The following is a 21,444-nucleotide window of genomic DNA, read 5'->3' as shown; positions in this document are numbered from 1 at the left end:
TTAGTTTAGTTTTTATATGGGTTGTGTTCGGGTATATGTGTATATGTACCGTATTTATGAATAACCCACTTTAGTGTTAATAGAACACGATTTCCAATACTTTATAGTGAACAAGGGGTAGGACTCGACAAGTGTTTTACTTCTTCCTACTCCCCTTGAACATATAAAGTTTACTGAATTAAGATATAAGTACTGATTCTTTATTTTTATTTTTTTTGTTTTCTTCGTGTTTTTCATGTTGTGTTTATATGTTCAATAAATCAATCAATATCAACAACATCACGTGTGTAATGGAGGTTCTGAGGCTGTAGAATGGAATCCAGTTTGTGGCGTTTGCATGTTCCCCACGTGTTTGCGTGGGTTGCCCTCCGCATTCCAAGAACTTGCAAGTATAGTTCGTGAGAGACTGGTCTAAATTGTGCAGCGCGTCCCCTATTGGTCAGTCATGGAAAACACAGCTGCAAAGGAGTGTCTGACGTCACACTGTTAGTTGAAACAGAAGCGGGGTGTGTTTCTTTTCGGGTTTCTGGCGGAGCGAGGGTGGTCACTCACCAGGCCAACCAGTTGTCTTTCCAACGTCAACCTGGATAAATGTTGAACGTTCACTAAACAAAGCTATGGATTTCGACTTTTTATTTAACGATACGGCTATCCAATTTTCGGATTTCCGCGAGTTCACGGTAGGTTGTCGTAATCCCCCAACTACTGAAGCTAAGCTAACTCTAGCTAGCTTGCTAGTTCAGTTTCTGTGAATGTTTTGAATGTTTGTCACTTGGATCCGTTTGTTAAATGAGTAAATTTACCTTACGCTCAAAAGTGTTTTGTGTTGGATAAATGGGTTCTGAAATTATTGCATACAGTTATCTCGAACCTGCGAGTGCTAGCCATGTTTAGTTTCACTATTTTCACGAACTCAGTGTATGTAGCCCGCCGCTGAGCGTTACGTAGCACAAATACGCACATAACGTAATAATACTTAAACGATGGGTGTCATACAATGAATTCAAACATTGAATAACAGCATTCTGCTCCCAGGATAAAATGTGAAGCCAATTAAGTGATAATGTGTCAGCTACATAATGCCACTTAATGTAATCTGCTTCTTGTTTTTGTAGTTTCTACCTGGACACCAAAGGTTGTCTGAACGCGTGAGAAAGCGGCTATATTATGGATTGGATCGTGATGTGTCCCTTGAAGTACTCTCCTCTCCCGTGACAGGTGACTGCCTTTTACAACTTCTTTCACATTTCACATTCTTTCACATTAGATACTACCCATAAGTTAATGATATTGGCCTTTGGAGTGAAATTTAATGGCGACCTTAAATGTGCTATAACCTTTACAGATGAGTGTCCACTGTGTTAACTGTTTAAATGAATATAGGTTGTGTGTGGTAAAGTGACGATAGTGGGGTCATTCTATGCCAAATCACCCAGTGGGTCTAACCAAGCACATATAGATCTTTGAGGAAACTTGATGCACTTGTTGATAGTGATGGCATTGGCACAACACAAAATCTCAAATTTTAGGTCAATGGGAGCAGGGGATTGGAAATTTTGATATTTTGGCAAAAAGGGGTGTGGCCACTTTGGACCCTTATATCTCAGGAACTACTGCGTCAATCTTCACAAAACGGGTATTGTCGGAAAGGAAATATAAGCACAGCTGGGCATTCCCCCTATGTGACCGACTATCCGCCTGACGGACGCCCATTTTGTAGGCGATAAACTATAGATGGGAAACTTAAACAAATAGTCGAACTACGCATAGTCGGAAGCCCATTTTTTATGTCTGTCGTCTATTTTTGGGGTTCAATGGCCGCGTTCAATGGCCACGACGGGGCTTCTGTTTCCTCTTGGCCGCGGCCTTTATGAATCTTGGAGGACCTCGGCCGCAGCACCCATTCTCATACATTGACTACCGTATTCAGAATAGAGTTGAATAACAAAGCTGCAACTTACCGAAAAGTGCATTTTCCTATTCATTCACCACTGTGATTTGTACACTTGTGACTTTATTTGTGTTTGCGTTTATCCTGGCGTCATACTCATAAGCCGCCGTAGGATGCGCAACATGCCTCAGGAATACAGGCTAGTTAGGAATGATGCGGACTAAAAGCGTGTAAGATGAATGTTAACCGAACATCCAGGCTGTCACATTTGAATTACTCGCTAAAGTACTGGGCGTGTGTGTGTGAGTGCGTTTGTGTTTGTTGGTTCAACTCTGTGACTTGTTTTCTGAGTGTGTGTGTGTGTTTACTAAGCTTTTATTTAGCATGCTTGCGCGGTCGCCAAGTTTTCCTCGTAATCCATATGGCCCGTGGTGGAACAGAATTCCTCTTCCCAGTGACTGTTTTGGCTCATCTAAGAATGTTATTCCCACCGATGTCAGTTTTGTCAAGCTCAAACCATTTACAGACTACGGGTGACGTGGACTTGCGCCTTGCTATTATTCCCCGCTGGACACGCCTCCATACTTGAAACAGAGCGGCTGCATTGCGGACAGAGTCACGTGACTGGGTCCTGCCCGCTGATTCGTCGAATGATTATCACTTCCTGCTCCTTTGCTGTCAATGCAAACTGATTTGCCGAATGAGGCTTTCAGCATTTCTTCATACTTTGTGGCCGTCGACTGACTCGTTATGCTTTTCAAGGCAGTATTAATACTCGATAATGTAAAATTACACATCGTGAAAGCAAGATTGACGATGACATTGATGACGATATATATCGCCCACCTCTATGTCCATTAAATGTTTATGTATAGTTTCAAAACACAAACCCTTTGAATAATAAGAACAAGTAAAATAAAGCAAGGATGTTAAAGTAAAATGATCATGTAATTAAAATACTGTACCTTCTCCCTCCACCAACAACACAAGTCTAGTGCTACTGGCTCAGAGAGGGGGACACCACCCACTCATAAGCAAACTACTCTCCAACATGTCTTTCAACAGCATATGAAGTACCCAAAGGACAGCAAAGATGCTAAAAGGCTCAACAGGGCAGTTCCAGAGTTTATCTGTATGGATCAAGTCCCAATATATTCAGTAGAGAAAGCTATTTAAGTTATTGTTCCCAAAGTCTGTTTTAAAATAAAAGGAAATATTGATATTTGAGTGTTTAACCTGTTTGCAAAAAGTATCGCAAAGTACATATTGGTATCTGTATCGAAACAGAAATTTGGTATCGTGACAACCCTACCCAGCACCATAGTGACTACGTTTACATGCAGTCAATATTCGGGTTAAAGTCAAAATTCCGATTTTTGAAACATTCAGAATATCCTGTTTACATGATTGAGCGGACAGAGTTGCTCTGGCATTTGAATAACCCATCGTGTACGGCGACACATGGCGTCATGACTCAAACGGACGTCATTTCCGCTTGTTACTTTCAACTGTCAACAAAACACTTGATATTCATGTCACTCACCACATGAATGAAGCAGCCGGTTTCCTCCTCGCTCCAAAAGTGTGCTTTTGTGCTGTGTCTCTGAACTTGTTTACCCCTGCTTGTGTATTTGCGATGGGTTTTGGGCCAAACAACGCACTTCGGCATACAAGCACTTCCTGTACTACAAAGACCAGCATTCCTTGCGGTTGAGCAATGAGCATGCGCAGTGTCTCGATCGTGTCTGTTTGCGCGCCAGCATTATGTTTGCCTTTTTCGGCCTCGTCTCCTCTTCCTACATCCACTTCTCACCACTAATGCTAAGTACAGCATCTTCTGCTTTTTATTGTAATGTATTTGTATTCGTGTTACATCGCCAGTGTTTGAACGGAACTCGTTCGTAAAATGAGGACTCCCTGTATATGATACAATATTGAGTGACCATCTGTGAGCTGTGAGCATATTTACTCCCATCAGATGCGGTGGAAATGTGCAAGACTGCAGCCAATTACAGTGCAGCTTTTCCTTCCCTTCCTTTGGTTTGTAAGTTTAAAACGAAAACAGAATCCGGCAAAAAGTCAAAGCAGCAGCAGTAAACGAGCATGCACCTGATGGGCAGTCATGACTTGGCGTAATCTTCCAAAGCTGAAGCTAATTTGACAAGAGAAATTCCTTCCCATCGCTTGTGGCGGTATCTCCAGACTGATTTGGAGCAAGCTGTTGTGCAAGGTTTGTCGTCAAAAAAATAGTCAATACAACAAACCTGTTAAATCATTTGAACAAGTAGCACTCAAGTGATGAAGTGGAAAGCATAAACATGCACGCACACCCTGCCCACATGAACATTTGCAGCTTAGTCGCTAATAACGCACCCATCGGACGAAAGCAGCAGTCAATCGTGTCATCTTTATATCATGCATGTATCACATGTACGGCATCACGCCGTATGTAAGATCATAACTTCAAAATTGTTTCGATTTTTAAGGCATATTCATTCTTCCTCAGAGGTCAGTTTTTAGTAGTTCAGTGTAATTTAAGATTATTCTACATTTGTACTGTTGATAAAAATGTTTAGAATGAATGAAAAAAAATGTTTATCAAATGTTGAATTACAAAAATGACAATACCAAAGTGTAAGGTTTTAAACTCAATGATGTTTACTTTCATCTGTTGGTGGTAAAATAGCTGCGTGAACTGTGGAGCTAAGCTAGCTAGTTTAGCTTGACAATTAAGATTACCAATAGCTGGTCAAATATTAATTTAACTTGGTGTTGGTTATGCATTTGATTGAGAAGATAGTGAATCGGTAGGTTTTATGCCATGGAGAGTGTAACCTCAAAACTACACCATTAAAAAAAGTGAGTCTTAAAGGATACTTGGATGAGCTTAAACATTGGCACTTATATAATAGGTTTGCATGTAAAAATCACATCAGTACTAAAATGCCCACCTCAAAAGACTCTAGTGATTTAAGGGATTTTTTTGTGATTAGGTTTACGACAGATTTCCCTGCCCCTTTTTGGGGTGTGGCTTACATTATGTTTGCGGTGTCAGCAGTCTACGTCACGGGAGGGAGCCAAGCGTGGTAATATTCCTCGCTTTGTCAGTTCTGTTGTCTAAACGGCGACCAATCGCCACCAAAATGCAAATGCACATTACTACTCTTGTCCACTTCAACCTGTGAAAGTATAAAAGTGTTCTGCACAATAGTTTGGATTTATTGACATATAACGTGATCTCATCATGACCACCTCAACAAAATCAAATATACCGTGGTAATCGCTTCTCCACTACACAGGCTCAAGCGGACAAGAGCATGAATGCGCACACGAACACCAACTGGTTTATACTTCCGACATTTAGCGACACTAAACTCGTGTCAACTCTCGGGAGGCAGACGGCGACAGGCACTGGGCAAGCAATCAGGCAAGCATGGATCTTTATCCCCCCCTTTCCTTCCCTCCCCAGCTAACAGTAGGATAACAGTACAGCTAATAGCTTCAGGCCTTTAAAACAAAAGGCGTTAGCACAACAACATTAACTCCGTACTGTCCGCGCAGCGTGTAGGGGTGATCATGAGCCTGTGTCCTCATGTTGCGGGGTTGCCTCCCAAGCAGTCGCGTGCTTTGTCCGACACCGCTTGCAGCCACTGCAGCTTCGACGTGAGAGTAAGGTAAGACCTCATCGCACAAGCGTCAATGTTCAGCAAACAAAAAGTTCCAGAGAGGAGGCTGACTGCACAGCCGAGTGTGGCTGCATTGGAACGTACCGTTTCAGCTGTTACGTTCCACGGCGTGTTGTCGGTCGAAAAACTGTGGCCATTCCTTATCCAAATATATGTGCACGTCCACTCATTCCCGCTTCAATCTCTATAAATATCCTGACTGGTGTTAAATGCCTCGTTCGTCCTAACCGTGATCAGCAAAGAAGCAGTGTTTTTTTTGTTTTTGTTTTTGTTTTTTTTGTTTGTTTTTCAGCAAAGAAGCAGCGTGTGCTCATCCCAGCCTAAATCTATGTAGCTCACGCTCACGTCCACATTTCCTCATTCTCTTAAATCAGCCACGGCGAGGTTAATCCTTTTGATGTGTTGAAGTGGTCATTAGTAAGGATGTCCACATAAATGTTGGTGCCAATTGATCACCGTTTTTGGACGTTGTAAGCAATGAAAGTACAATGATTTCCAATGGAGAGTTTGTAATCGCTTCCTCCAGTGACTCCGACCGAACAAGGATAGAACGGTAGGGGGCGCGGCCATTCTCCTCATTAACAAGAAGCGTTATTCATTGAGTAACTTATTTCCTAATTTCTCCCAAATTTATTGATAAAATAGAAATTGACAACTCTTTCCATTTTGCTGACCAAAAAATATATAAAATGAACTTGTTAGTGAAAACATGACCAGCCCGGCCCCACCGTTCCTTTAAGCATAGACCTCTCTATGCAGAGACTCCATTTTGAGTACTTTTCTGGTCGTGAGCCTGTCTGTCATATTTGACGTGGCAGGGCCCCGTAAACTACTCCATGCACACGTTAACTTCGCCTAGCTTCTTAAAGTGACATTGTAGATTGATTCTGAAATTTCACCCAAAAGCCAAGTATCCTAACTTTTTCAGAGTAGTGTGACATACAAAAGTTTGGTTTTAAGAATCAAACCATGCCAAGTCCAAAAAATTGCACAGGTATTCACTGTCATCTCCTTCAGACATCGCCGTTGAACTCTTCCAAAAATCTGCACCAAGCCCAATAAGGAAACTCCACAAGAAATATGCCGTTCATGTCTCCAGGTATGCAACACGTTTTATACAGTTGTAATGCATTTTCAAAGAAACCCACAACATGTCATATTAACAGAAATTAATTTGTTTTGTTTTATTGTTTTTGCTCCAGGGAGGCTTGTATTTCTCCATGTGCCATGATGCTGGCGCTGGTTTACATTGAAAGGCTCCGAAATAGAAACCCTGAATACTTACAAAAGATCTCCTCCTCTGACCTCTTCCTGATCTCCATGGTATGTGTCTGGGTTATTCCATATATGTACTGTATATTAGGACTGTTATGTTGCGTTGGTATGTCCGTAAGAGCGCATCTCAGTGGCTGTGAGTGCGCACGAATGCTGAATAACGCCGCATTGCAAACTCACGTGTTGTCAAACACATTGCAACTATTTTTGTTCGTTTTCAACCTGTTTGCGCAATTTTAAAGTTTTTATGGGGTTGTTTGAGCCTCTTTCACAATCTGCATTGGATGCTTGAAATGTAGCACATCCACAAGCAGTGAGCTCTCCTTTATCCCCTCACATCTAAGTACTACAGCCATCAAATCAGTGAATGTGCTGATTGGCCCTTGTTTATTTTCTACTTCAATTCAGAATATTCACTACTAATATAATGAGTGGAAGGTGGACTGTCCCTAATGTGTACAATTTAGCATGTACAGTAAGTATTCCCACCTACGGACCTCTGTCAAACGGAAATTCCCTCACCCGGAAAAACAACGTATGCATTAAATTTTCTACTCCTATATTACATTAACGATCGATCTCTGGCAACGCAAGTTCCGGTATCCGCAGTGAGCGCAAACTCATGCAGTCCACCCTCAATACTACGGAAAATCTTTGACCGCTCCGCCATCATCGTATCAAACGGAAAGTCGGAAAGTCTGAGAAAAATCAACACTGAAATACGGTACAGTTTACTATAGTTAAGTACTGTACTGCATTGGTGTTACAGTATTTAGTCAAAAGTATTTGGACCATGTTTGTAGTACTGTACTGTATTTTGTTCATATACCTGTACTTTATGGTTTCGTTTTTGTTTAATAAAAATTTGCGGGAAAATATTTTTTGTGGCTTTATATTACTTGTGTTGTTACACATGTATTTTGTTAACATACTTGCACGTTCATACAGGACATGTACCGTTGTCGTTTCCCACATAAGGAAATTCTGTTATAAGGAAAGATTGAACAATGCAAATATGATTCCTTACTAGAGAATACTTACTGTATATTCTCGTTTTGGCTTGGCACATACAGTATGCCTTGCGTTTCCATTTTTCGTGAGTGTCTTGATTGCATTGACATATGCGTTTATCTGTCACTCTGTGTTAGATGGTTGCCAGCAAGTACTTGTATGACGAAGGAGAGGAAGAGGAGGTCTTTAACGATGAGTGGGGAGCAGCTGGAAAACTGGATGTCGAAACAGTCAATAAACTGGAAATGAATTTCCTGAACGCTATTGTAAGTTAGTGAGTTTACGCATACAGCCCGTACCTGCTTGTTCTTTGTCCAAATCCATGTGCCAATTCTTGCAGGATTGGAGTCTCTTCACAGGGTCAAATGAGTTCTTGGATGCACTGAGCCAACTAGAGAGCAGGTCTGTGTGCTTTCTCTAAATTCAAATGGTTACTTGGCAAATGAAGAGTTTTCTGTGAAACAAGTGATTTTGTGTTCTCAGCATTGCTGAGCGTCAGGGGATGACGCGAGGCTGGTTTACCTACACTGACCTCTGTGTGCTGCTCGAGCAATCAGTGTGGAGCCAAACACTTGCAGCAATCTACCAGCACTTTATCAAGGTGAGCAGGCGCTTCTATCAGGAGCGTACAGTACATGCAAGTGCAAATGGCATCATTCGCAAGGTAGATGTTTTTGAATGTGAATTGTAAAATACATTTACTAGCGCTTATTCGGATTACCAAAAAAACTGAAGAATCTAGGGCTCAAACGCTATCACCATTTTACATCACAGTTACAGTGACAGTCACAATATTGCTAACACAAGTATAGACAAAAACAGATGCATGCGCCAAATAATCTGCACAACCGTTTGGACTTTTTTCAAACAAAGTAGATTTCCTTGCCTGACCACACAAAATAAACTTAAAGATCCTGTAATGTGTTTTCAGTGATTTTTTTTTTTTTTTTTTTTTTCCAAAACACATTAAGTGCTGAAAACATGTAAAGACTAAGAACAATTTTGTACTGAATTGTTACGATATAGCGTTAAACTCTTTTTCACCATACTTTCTGGCATTAGTCAGCCCTTCCCCACTATGTAAGCATTGAACGCTGTCATTCCGGACAAACTGGCCCGGCCCATGGCTTAACGAGGCCCACTAGCTTGCTAGCCCATGGCCCGGCATTGGCAACGTCCAATAAGTCACCACCTCAGATGGTTTTGAGTCACATGGTGGGTCCAACACAACAGTTAATTTCTTAATGCTGCATTCACACCAATTCCATTGAGGACGTTTCTGGCGTCGAGATTCAATTGAGGTCAGTGCAGTTCGCATGGGCGGTTGCATGGGCGGTTGCATGGGCGGTTGCATGCGCGGCGGCGTGAATGGTGCGTTTGGAGCGGTGGGACGCAGAGCGAAGCACTGAAAATCCGGCCATTTGGCGCAGTTAAAACAGATTAACTTTTTTCCCTCTTCGCCTCGCGGCAGCTAATCGGCATCGGGGAATTCTACGTCAGACAAACAGCGTCCTGTACACTTGGAGGGGTATGCGTGGAGAACAAAATGGAGGAAAGGATTATTGTCGCCGTTTGTGGACATCCCGAACTATATAACACAGCTAGCTACCACTACCGGGACAAGAAGAAAAGAGACCAGGCTTGGAGAACCGTGAGAGAGGAGCTTGGTATACCTGGTAGGTAGGGATGTCACAATATCGTGATATCGCAATATGATCCCCCCGGGAAAAATGACGGACGACGGAAGGGTACCCTCGCTGCTGACGGATGACGGGCGCTCAATTTTTAGTAAAATGTCCAGCTCTGGTCCTCTACTACCAAGCAAAGCCCCTCGCTGCTGTGCGCGAATGAGCCGCTGCGGCATTCAGGTTTCAAATTTCCCGCGGTCATACGCAAGCGAATAAAGCAAAGTGGAACGCTCATTCACGATTGGTGTGAACTTAGCATAATAAACACAGCTGCACACGTCATTCAGCCTGTGGCTCAAACTACAGATAACCGAGCACATACAGTTGTGTTCAAAGTACTTTGTAATAGCAGTCCAACGCGATTAACCAGCTAAACCATTGATTTTGGTTTAAATTCTATGCCTACATGGCAAACAGTTAAAAGTCATAGAAAACTAACAGACCCAACATTTCTGATATGCATGCTCCTGAGTCTGTGCAATTGAATAATTAATTGAATGGGGCATGTTGAACATGGTGTGAAGTTCGAGTAATTCATTGTCAAGAAAAAGAGGTGTGAATCAGGTGGCCCTTATTCAAGGATGAAGTCAGTACGTCATGCGTTTATTTCTCTCTGAAAACCAGGGAAAAATGGGTTGCTCCAGACATTGTTCACAAGAACATCGTACTGTGAAAACTATAATCTAGAGTGCAGAAAATAATAGCTCTACTAAAATGATCTCCAATAGAGCTCCGGATATCACATGACTATTCCTGCATGCATTTATTTTACGCAACCACATTGGTAGTGTAGTAGCACCGGCGCCCAAAGGACTAACAATGGAGAGCAGCGATAAAACCAGCTTTTACATGTCAACATTCCTTTTGAGTGAATTCACCTCTCACTTTGATGAAAAGGACATAATGAGATACATGTTTATCCTGCATGTCCAATACGATCTTTTTTAAACAAAAGTAAACATTTCAACAACATGGAATACATTTATTTACCATAAATAAATAGAACTCCCAATATTAGGACCTGTTCCTCACTGCACTGTACTTTGGTCACATTACAAGTAGGGTTTGAATTTGGGCGGTTCCAATTCCGGTTCCTCGATTCGATTCCGTTTTTTTTTTTTGTTGTTTTTTTTGAAGGGGCGTGGGGGCATATTTGTTTCATTAACTTTTCTACAGTTTATGTTCTCAATGTATATTTTTGACAAATATTTTAATATCAAACCTATGAGCTTGAATTATGCACAAGAGAACTTTATTTTGCAGAACCTCAAGAAAATACAATACAATAATGCATCTTATAGCATGCTACTTAACACCCATTAATGGCAAGCCAAGTGTGCATATGAAAAGAAAAACGTGTGCTCGATATGCGCATTAAACATATTTCATTTGTATACTTAACCGATTCTGACTGCAGTGTGATCCATATCACTGTGGTACCATTGGTATGTGGGTCGGACTCGGAGCTGGCGACCCCACCTCACTATCGGCATTGTGACCGTGCGTGCACATGCAAGCACACTCAGCATTGGTAGGAGTCTGTAGTACGTTTCGACAGGGAGGAATTTCAGAACACCGCTAGGTCGATGCAAAGAGTCAAACACTAACAATTCTACCCCGTGTAAATGGAGGTGTTTAATCATACTAGACGTGCAACCTCCTTTGCACGAGATTATTTTTTACGTGTTGCACTGAGCAACTTGGTCTGTTTTTATGAAGTGCAGCCACACTTTTGACCTTGTCAAACATCCATAATTATCACACCCAGTGAGCATTATCCTGTCGTCTTCGTTGCTGTCTGTGTGGTGTGATCTGTTTAGATCACCTATGTCAAAGTCAAACCCCGTTTTCTACGGCCCCTGGGATGATAGTGCTTTATTATTCGATCCGGCCCGCAGCAAGCCGGTGTGGGTATAGCAGATGTGATCGGTCCTTCGCGCCTGCCGATGACGTCACACTTTAAAATATATTGTAGCGTCTACCAAGAACACAGACGTAGTTCAATTATCACGTTTTTATTAGTCCAACCGTCTACTGTGGGCCGATGCCAATACAGTACGACACCCGTTCAGTCAATAAAGAGCAACGGCTCTCCTGTTTGTCCTCCGCTACTCTCGCTCGCATGTCCTCCCATCCAGCAAGCCGCACGATGCATTCAATAACCTCGGAAACAAAACAACTTGGCGTGACACAAATTCGACCACAACACAGATAACCCAATTCGTTGCACTATTTCTGTAATATATTTCTTTGCATCAATGTTTGCCACCCCATGGCTGTTCTACATGCTGACTGAAGACTTCACTTTTCGTGGCTTTCAGAATCGGATTGTGGTGAAAAGTTATTTGGAGTAAAACACACTTTATTAGAAATACTTCATGTTAGAAATCTCACGTTGTTATATTATTAGTAATTGTTGGCATTTGATCAATTCATTGAGTTTCGACGTAGTGCTGAGATGTCCCACACTGTAAGCAGGCATTGAACATTGAACGATATATCATATGATCCTCTTCGTTTTACTTCACGTTATGTACAGTTCATACGATCTTGCAGCCCGAGTCAACCAGAAAATTGTTTCCAGTTTGGCAGGAGAAACGCAAACGGAAGTGACGTACGAGCTGCCTCGCAAAAGTAGCAGCAATGTACTTTATTTTATTTTTTATTTAGTAACTCAGAAGATAAAAACACAACAGCCAGGGGGGTGACAAACATAGACGCAAAGAAATATATTACAGATGTATAAAGCGTGACATCATCAACAGGCGCAAACGACCTGATCCAATCTGGACATTTAAAAAAATTTAAATGAACATTCTATCAGTCCAGCCCTCGGCTTGTCGCAAATTATTTTTATTTGGCCCTCCTTCCATTTGACTTTGACACCCCTGGTTTCGATGCACTAGATTAGTTTGGTCCGGACACCCATTTGCATTTGGTATGGTTGTCGGTTGTTGGTATGGCATGTTGAATGGGCAAGCGCTGCGAAACAGTTAGTCCTGTGAGTGCCTAAGTGAAATAAGCCTACAGTATTGGACTCCGTCGTAGCAGAACTTTCTTTTATATTCGCATAAGACGACAGTCTGCAATTGCTGCGCGCCGGCGCAGCGCACACACATTTCCTATTGGTTGTACTTCGCTATTGTCTGTCGATTGCCCCTCGCCGATTAGGAATCGAAATGTTGCACCGACATTTTAAAACCTGAACGATTCCGCGAGAACTGAAGTGCTTCCCGTCTCCCCTAATTACAAGTGAACATAAAGTGTTTTAATTCTGTAGTCTACAGCCGAGTAACCCATCAATATACTCCTTCCATAACAAGTGAGGAGACTGACGAAGGACCGAGGCGGGAGGAGGTACAAATGTTTTGGGGTAATGAAACGATCACTCCTTGGTGTCGTCGTTTGATTCAAACGTCTACTAAAGATGGCGCCATGTCATTTACGCATGTCACAAATGCACTGTCTGTGTGTCAAACTGTCAACTGTGTTGTCAACATTGACAACCACACAATACAGTTGACAGTAACACGTCACCAACCCAATATGGCAGCCAACTTCCAAATAAACCTTACCTTACCAAATAAGATATGGTCATCAATGTCTAGGAAGGCTTTTATTTTGAAGTTGTTCCTTGGCAGTGCGTCGCGGTATAATGGCTGACTTGATTCGTCGTCCGGACTGTGTTTGGAACATTTATTGCCGCCACAAACTGTTGCTACCAACAACACAACGTTGACTTAATTACTTTTAAAAAAAAAAATATCTAAATCTAAATACCCGATTATTCAATACAATTTTCTGTAGGATATCCGAATACCAAAATATTCAATAGCTGCAGCCCTAGAATATATGTATATTTTTCAATTCTTATTTTCAAAACAAATCTTTTTTTGTTCTGGGGACCTCATGGCACCCCATTGAGGAGTCCTAGGATGTGGATGTCTTAAGACCACACTGTTGGATTTGTAATGTCATGTTACTTTAAAGATTTTTATCTTGTTTATAGAGACAATTAAGACATAAAACAAAGTGGATGTTTATTTACTTGTTTAGCACCCCCCGCCCAAAAAAAAAAAAAAAATCAATAAGAGACTCGATGAAGAATAAAGTGCCTTTCTCAACAGCTCCCCAAAACCTAAGGTCGCCTTTGGAATTACCCTTGAAAACCTGAAGTTCTCCCAGAAATTCAACACTTACAAAATGATTAATATCTCAGCCCCTTTAGCAGACAGAAACAAAATTGCAAAAGAATTAAAGAGCTTAGACATTTCGGCTTTCACACAGGCAGAATTTATTATTATTTACTGTTTCAATCGAAGATGTAAAAATAACGTGTCAGTGCAAGAAAAGCACTATTTATTTATTTATTTTTAATCGAGTGGTAATTACCATCTATTCTGTTACAAAGACGTCAATATCGTAATTGTCTACAATGCATATCATATCACGTTCGACTGGTTCCACTGGCCGTGCACGTCGTCTATATATCACTGCCGTTACTTACTTTAATCAGAGCTCCCAGCGACCGCCATTAGCCTACCTACGGCTCGAAAAAATTCCACGACATCCTCTGTGGTCTCGCGACACCATCACGTGTATATTCTGATGCATTAAGTTGGCTAAGAGACAGAGAATTGGATTAAAAAAGGACAGTGACGTACCCGCTCTCCCGGTTTGAAAGCTAGAAAGACGCAACAGCGCTCCCGGCTCTAGTGGTAGAAACGCGGTTATGCGCTCCCGGGCTTAATGGGTTAAACAAAATGGAATCAGAATCCTAAATCTTATCAATTCCCATCCCCTTAACTGCTTACACATTCACGGAAGTAATGAAATAACACACATGCACAGATGCCCAAATTGTCTATAAGTAACTACAAAGTGTCAACCAGGCAGTAACATGTAACATGGATGTTTGTACACTGGCCCAAAAACACAGATTCCACTTAAAACCTCCCAGCTCCATTATCCAAGAGAAAGAAGCTGTCTGTTGCTCTCTTACCTCCATCATCTAAAAATGTTTTAATTAAAGTGCGCTGGCCCCAGAACACCCCCACCCACACACACACACATGAAGTAAGAGGTTTATCCAAATTTGCCGGGCTCCTCTCACTCTCATTCTTTCTAAGCGAACCACCATGTCTCTTTATCGGGCTGTCACTATTGCCATTCTCAACACGTAAATAAACAATAACATTAATAATGAAATTATTAAACTAGGGCTGTCACTAACGAATCTTTTTGGACTCGATTAACCTATTGATTAGTCCATCGATTACTCGGATAATCGTCCCCCGCCTTTACAAATAACACTTGAGTTTGCCAAACTTGTTTTACTGTATATTAACACTACGCTCACTTCAATGTAAACAACATTTTCATACGCGTAGACGTTGCTGCGCTAATCTAATAGTGTTTTGTTTTGTGTTTTTTTTCCCCCAAGGTCTCCTGTATGCTCGGATTTTTGTATCTGACTAGCATGGCAGGTCTCATTGCCACAAGCACTGTGCTCCACCAGCTCAGTCTCTGTCCAAGCGCCCAGACTCTGATGACACCCCCAGGCAAAGTCACCCCGGCACTCCCGAACACCGACGCACCCGCTCAACCCCAGCGGCTCCCCTGTTGCACTCTGTCCAACGAGAGTCTGAACCATCACACCGAGGCGCTCGGAGCGGCTTCACCTGACACCGCTCCACAGGCATCAATATTGTGTCTGTGGGGCTCACTGCTTACCTCTGTGGGCTCCATGCAGCTGGAAACACCATTGGAGTCTCCTGAAACCTGGTGCACTTCCTCCGCCTTTTTCCCGGGCTGCCGTAGCACCCTCTCGCTATCTGAGAGCACGCTGAGCAACACCTCGACCTTATTCAGCAGTCGTACATCGTGGTTGGCCTCCATCTTGACTGGAGGCGCTGAAGCAAGTCAAATCTCTCACCTCAAGGTGTTTCCGCTTGGGCAGCTGGGACCTTGTCATCCAAAGTTGATGTTACCTGTAGACAAGACACAGGCTCTCTTCATGGCCGGCTAGCACGCTGAAAAGACCACTGCTGATCGTCACGGACTCTGGAAAAGAAACCAGCACTGCTTTTTTTTTTTTAATCACCACCTCATGCTCGTATTCTCCAGATCTAGATAGAACACACGAGCGATATAGTACACAAGCACACATGAGATGCTCAGTATAGTCACTTTATTTGACCACAGAAATATAACTTATTTTAAGATCATTTTGAGGATTTCTGTTTTTGTTTGTTACAACCAGTTCTTGGCTTGAAGTTGGGAGGTCTTGATCCGTGTGTTGTGAGTGATGCAGTCTCATCTGGGAAGGGTTGAAGTATGTTGAGTTTAAACGATGGTGCTTGGTGAGAAGAAACTTAAACCGCTTTACGATCGTGTTGATCTTTTTTTTTTCTTTACAGATTTTTGGGGGAATGTCACACAGGTCATTCTCATACACACAATGCTGCAACTCCTTTTAAATGGAAATGATGCTCATAATGCAACACCTCCTGCTGAAACTAAACTATGAACATCTTACTAGAACAGGGTACTATGATAAATTACTATTGAGTATCCTATTGTCTGGGGGTTGTGTGTGTGTGTGTGTGTTTTGTTACGTAACTCCACCTAATTTAAAGAGGAAGTCAACGCAAACATTTTTTTTTCAAGAATATATTCTATGCAAGCCCACTAGTTGAAACAAGGCATCCTGATAAATATTGCATTTGTGGAATAAGTGTTAATCCACGTGTTTTTAGCCATCTCTGGGTGCGGCCATTTTGTCTTGTGTCGACTGAAGATGACACAACAACTGCTCACAACGACCAAACACGGCTCAGATTCAGAAAACTGGTCAGCCGTGACTGGTCGTTGTGAGCAGTTGTGATGTCATTTTCAGTCGACAGACGACAAAATGGCCGCCCCCACAGATGGCTAAAAACAAGTGCATTTTGCTGCTTAAACTTATATTCCACAAACGCAAAATTAATCAGAATTCCTTGTTTCACAACTAGTGGGCCTGCTGGGAACATATTCTTGAAAAAAAAATTGTTTTGGGTTGACTTCCGCTTTAACATGCTAACACTAGCTTCCGTGTACCGTACCTTTGTTGATGTTCTCTGGAAGTTTCACATTTGCTTGCGTTTCTGTTGCAACACCACCTTTCCCTCTTGACGTCCTACTTATTGCAATATCGATCTTTTGGACAGTAGAGGTTCGACACTCAGTTTTTTAAGATTGTGTTTCTGACAAAGCCAAAGTTGTCCACAGGAATTTGTAATTGGATATTTTATTTTGATAATTTGATATACTTGGAAGCACAATGTCCTTAATTTTGTACATGCATGTAAAATTAAAATATTGTCATGCAAGCGAGCCAAATTAATAAAGAAGGACTTTCTTTGGCTAAGTTATAAATCCCTTTGTCATCATCAACTTGTGAAAAAAAATCTGTTCTGAGATTTGTCCTTTGGTTTTCACTGTTCCAAAGCATCCATCCATCCATTCTCTGAACTGCTTATCCTCCCTATAGATACTTGTATCACCCTAGTGTATATGAGTAAGGTACACCCAAATAGATTTATTAGACCGCCTTTACTTACCTGTAGTATCAGTGATTTCTGCTGTACACAACAAAATAGTAAATTTGGGAGAAATTTAGTACACCCCAGTGAAAATAAATGAAAGTTTAAATTTTAGGTTAAAACAAAGTCAGGATTTTGAGTAATTATAATCCAAAAGTCTTCCTGTTTTACTGACAAAATTGCTAAACAGGGCGCCTTGTGGGAAGTGGGCGTATTCTTGGGTCGAGCATCCGGCGGTTAATTGGCTCACTCGAATGTATGTTATGGAGCAGCATCGTAGGAAGGTTTTGTACACAGGCAACAGAGTATGCCTGGAGGGAGTGGAACCCTCCCCCTGTGAGCTTGACACCTCGCACTGCACAAGTCCTAAAATAGTTGCAACCTCTTGCAGGGAAAGAGCGAGGACTTGAGGGGAGCGCCTGCGTTCGTTGTTTTGTAAAACGTTTTAAATGGACCCAACAGGATTATGGAGGCTTCGTCGCAGGTAGACAACATTGACGTCATCATGATTTCTGTGTTTTGGTGCGTTGGAGTTTTCTACCCATTTTGACAACGTCATGCAGAGAATGTGTCGCTGGGTGTGTTCAGGTTTGGGTCCAAACAAAGGGAGGCAAACCGAAACATGGTAAGGCCGCGCGATACTTGGAGTTGGGCTCCGAATTTGTTATGAGGATTGTATGCATGTGACTTCTAGAGGCTAATGCCACAGTCTACATGGATTTTATGAAGAGTCACTGCTGCTATGATGCCATTCCAACTAGTTGTAAATTGGTCATATTTGATACCGAGCTTCTAGTAAGTACTCTCTTGAACCTTGTTCGTATTTGTTCACATGCACCAGAAAATGACAGCATGTGAATCACCCGTCACCCTAAATATTCGTCTTATTTCTTCAAGGTGCAAAAGGCCTTTTTTGCACTGGTGGTAAACAGTTTGAGGGCTGCACCTTTATGGGACAACAAGTTGAAGAGATTTGTGGGTAAGCTGGTAAAGATTGCCTCAATAAACATTCACTTGCAAAAAAAGGAAATGCGTTCTCTTCACTCACAGGTATGCTGACCATTACAGATTTCATCAACATCATTCATTGCTACTACAAATCCCCTTTGGTGAGATTTGAAATAACGACGTAGACTTACTTTGTAGTACTATTTATAAATACTATGCATTCCCCTCCAAAAGTATTGGAACAGTGGGAGCAATTCCTTTGTTTTTGCTGTAGACTGAAACATTTCAGTTTGACTTTAAAAGATGAAAAAGACTGAACATCAAGAGAAATATTCTAGGTATTTTTTGTTTGTACAGAGGCATGTTTGGAAAAGTACTTTTTGAGGGGAGTGTATGGCAACCATGACAAATCACTTGTGCCGTTAAATGACTGATAGGTGAATAATGTCTGAATTACTCTTATTATATAAGATTGTGGTTCCTGCTACAAGGTGCAGATGTATGAGCTGGAGAACCACAAGATTGAGACATGGAGAGGTGAGTCATTTCAGTATTATATTTAAGTCAATGGTCATGGTAATGGACTGTCACTTGTTTTGAGCTTTTCTACCTAAACAGAGGTCCCTCATAAAACCACCACAACATATTCCACCGGAGACAGATACTCTATGCACCAATAACCTTTAGATTCATGATATTTGTGTGTGTGTGCGAGTTAGTATATTTGCTAAGATTGCGTTTGCCTCCTCTTGTTTAGATGTCTATTTAAAGTGTTCCCGTCCATTTCTGATTAGTATTTCGCCAGATGCCAGGTGAGAACAGGGAACTCACCTTCGGCTCCTTCAAACTTTGCCGTCGAAGGCGTCTTGCTTTGCACTTTGCACTTTGCACTGTTCCCGATCACTCTTTTCTCTTCTCCAAGTCTCTTTGATGCCATCTATTCCTTACTCAAACACAAGATCCACAGGCTGCCCGTCATCGAGCCAACGTCTGGGAATGTCCTGCACATTCTCACACACAAGAGGATTCTTAAATTCCTTCATATATTTGTGAGCAAATTTCATATACTGATCTTTAAGGTTGATTTGTCACGTGTGATTTAATGGAACTGCGTTGCCAGGGAGAAAAGGTTCCGAAGCCTGCATTCATTCGGAGGCAGATCCAGGAGATGGGAATTGGAACTTTCAGGAACATTGCCACCGTTCAGCAAACAGCAACTCTTTACGATGCTCTTGACATATTTGTGGACAGAAGAGTGTCAGCGCTTCCGGTGGTAGATGACAAAGGTGTGCTTCTTTTTTTGTTTGTAATATGATGTAATATGCTGCAACAGTTGGCAAGGCACCCAACTCCCCAAATTCCTTCCAACTGTTTTTTTTTTTGGTGTGTTTTTGTTGTTGTTTTTTTACCAGGCAAAGTGGTGGCACTCTACTCACGATTTGATGTCATTGTAAGTACTTTAGAGATGTTTCATCGCTGAAAAACAATTGTCTTGTGCTGCTTTTTGTTGAACTCTGATTATGCACTGCATGATTGCACACCTTCGGTGGTAGAATCTGGCAGCCCAGAAGACATACAACAACCTGGACGTGACAATGCTCGAGGCTCTCGCTAGGCGCACGTGTTTGGTGGAGGGTGTGATCAAGTGCTATCCGGATGAAACCTTGGAGACGATCATCGACCGCATTGTCACAGCTGAGGTGGGCGTGTCCTTCCACAACATGAGATATGTAAGAATACTGGAGAACATCCATTGGGTTTTTTTTCTGTACATGGTAGGTCCACCGGCTTGTGCTTGTGGACAGAGCTGATGTGGTGAGGGGCATCATCTCACTATCTGACTTGCTTCAGGCTATGGTCTTAACACCAGCAGGTATTGAGGCCCTTTTGTCCTAGCAACAAGGGGCATATGGCCCCCATTGTTGTTTGTGTAGGCTTCAGCTGCTGCTGTCTTCCCAGTCAGGTAGGCTCTGCAACCTCTCGTCCTCCCACCCTTAATAACCTGCCCTCTTGTACTTTTCTCGTACACACAACCCTCCTATCATTAGTGATGTTACGATATTCAAACGTCACAATACGATTGCGATATGAACCTCCCGGTACGATAATTATGCCGATATCTTGGGGAGGTTGGCAACCCTTGGTCTATGTAGTTCACAATGCTGTGTTTGGCTAAAGCGTGCGAAAAGCCATGTTTTTTTGATAGGATGAGATGTGCTGCTTTGAATATCATAACATGACGACGATGATGTCATGGCAGTTTTAATATGGTGATATTGCCGTGGTCGTTACATCACTACCTATCATGTTAGCTCCTCAGGCATGCTTAACGCCTGCTTCTTAACATTCATCATGGGAAATGTGTCTGGATTTTCTCGTGAACATTCTGATGTCTTTCAGAAATCGCAGTGCGAGCGAGGCGACAAGCTGCCGTGCAGTTGTTTGCATACAGATGTCCGTGCTTTGTCAAGGCAACTGGAACAGACGAGCGCGCTGACCTTACAGCCTCTAGCAGACTCTTCTGTTTTCCAAGGTCTCTAATGCAGTCTTCTTTTGATTACGCGGTCACTATTTTTACATCATGGTCCTCATTTTCTGTATTAAACACTGTTGTGATGCTTACAATTACTGTACAATTTGTAATAAAGTATTTTCACTAAACGTTTTGGTCGGTTTGATGCCGATAAAACATGAATAAGAAAATCTTGTAGTGTTTGGATTAATATGAAATACAGGGGGTCTTTCATTTTATGACATTTATTATGACCGGCATACGGCGCAAGAACACCAAATCCTTCAGCACAAAGGAGGAAAGCTCAAATTCCTCTCCTTACTGTATTTCACTGTGGCGGGCCAGCCATTTAGTACCGAGACCTTAAGCAGCGATTTACATGACTTCATTCATCTCGGAAACCACCATTATTATGACATAATTATAGAACACAACAATACAACACAAAAACGCAATGTAACAGCTGTGCCATGTACATCATGTGGAGCAGTTCAGAATCAGCATCATACCATGACAAAAACATCGAAAAGGCCAAAAAAATAGCATCATACTCACCAGAGGTACTGATGAGCAAATGTGTGCAGATTTATACAGATGTGTTTAGCTAGTCAAATGTGGCTTGCTCTCGCCAACCAATCAGAGGGCGTTAAATATGCTGCTGTCATTTTAAGAGGAATTTGAAATCTGAGTGGTTAATGTAACAGTCACATTGTTGATACACATATGATTAGATTTACATGGGCCAGCACTAACAATTCTGAAGAGGCAGGGCCGATTCGATTGGGATGGCAACACACAGAATGATTGGCCAAAAATAGTCTTCAGAGGTGGGCATTTGTCAGTGCGTTAG

The 21,444-nt window shown here is 42.0% G+C and overlaps 2 protein-coding genes across 9 annotated transcripts; both read left to right on the top strand.

Moving 5' to 3' along the window:
* Positions 1-451: 451 nt before the first annotated feature.
* Positions 452-16,967, top strand: cnppd1 (cyclin Pas1/PHO80 domain containing 1). Its single transcript, XM_086048304.1, has 8 exons — positions 452-680; positions 1,116-1,218; positions 6,595-6,676; positions 6,780-6,900; positions 8,001-8,129; positions 8,204-8,265; positions 8,347-8,464; positions 14,995-16,967. The coding sequence occupies exons 1-8, from the start codon at positions 618-620 to the stop codon at positions 15,577-15,579; spliced, it is 1,263 nt and encodes a 420-aa protein (XP_085904430.1). The 5' UTR covers positions 452-617; the 3' UTR covers positions 15,580-16,967.
* A 157-nt stretch (positions 16,968-17,124) lies between these two features.
* On the top strand, positions 17,125-20,743 carry prkag3a (protein kinase, AMP-activated, gamma 3a non-catalytic subunit). Of its 8 annotated transcripts, none has more exons than XM_086048338.1 (13): positions 17,125-17,618; positions 17,723-17,759; positions 17,829-17,929; positions 18,032-18,113; positions 18,185-18,243; positions 18,574-18,619; positions 18,840-18,894; positions 19,005-19,131; positions 19,203-19,368; positions 19,495-19,532; positions 19,636-19,782; positions 19,862-20,045; positions 20,483-20,743. In XM_086048338.1, exons 1-12 carry the CDS (start codon positions 17,601-17,603, stop codon positions 19,976-19,978), a joined length of 993 nt encoding a protein of 330 aa, XP_085904464.1. In that variant the 5' UTR covers positions 17,125-17,600; the 3' UTR covers positions 19,979-20,045; positions 20,483-20,743. The 8 variants fall into 8 exon arrangements, with proteins under 8 accessions (XP_085904464.1, XP_085904456.1, XP_085904449.1 ...); XM_086048330.1 differs by having other exon boundaries at positions 18,161-18,243; XM_086048323.1 differs by having other exon boundaries at positions 17,698-17,759.
* The last annotated feature ends 701 nt before the right edge of the window (positions 20,744-21,444 follow it).

The sequence above is a fragment of the Filicampus tigris genome, chromosome 1, assembly GCF_054856515.1.
Source record: "Filicampus tigris isolate MCC_2025a chromosome 1, RoL_Ftig_1.0, whole genome shotgun sequence".
Taxonomy (NCBI): domain Eukaryota; kingdom Metazoa; phylum Chordata; class Actinopteri; order Syngnathiformes; family Syngnathidae; genus Filicampus; species Filicampus tigris.
Note: the sequence above shows the minus strand (reverse complement) of the source record. Positions and strands in the feature narration are given on the sequence as shown.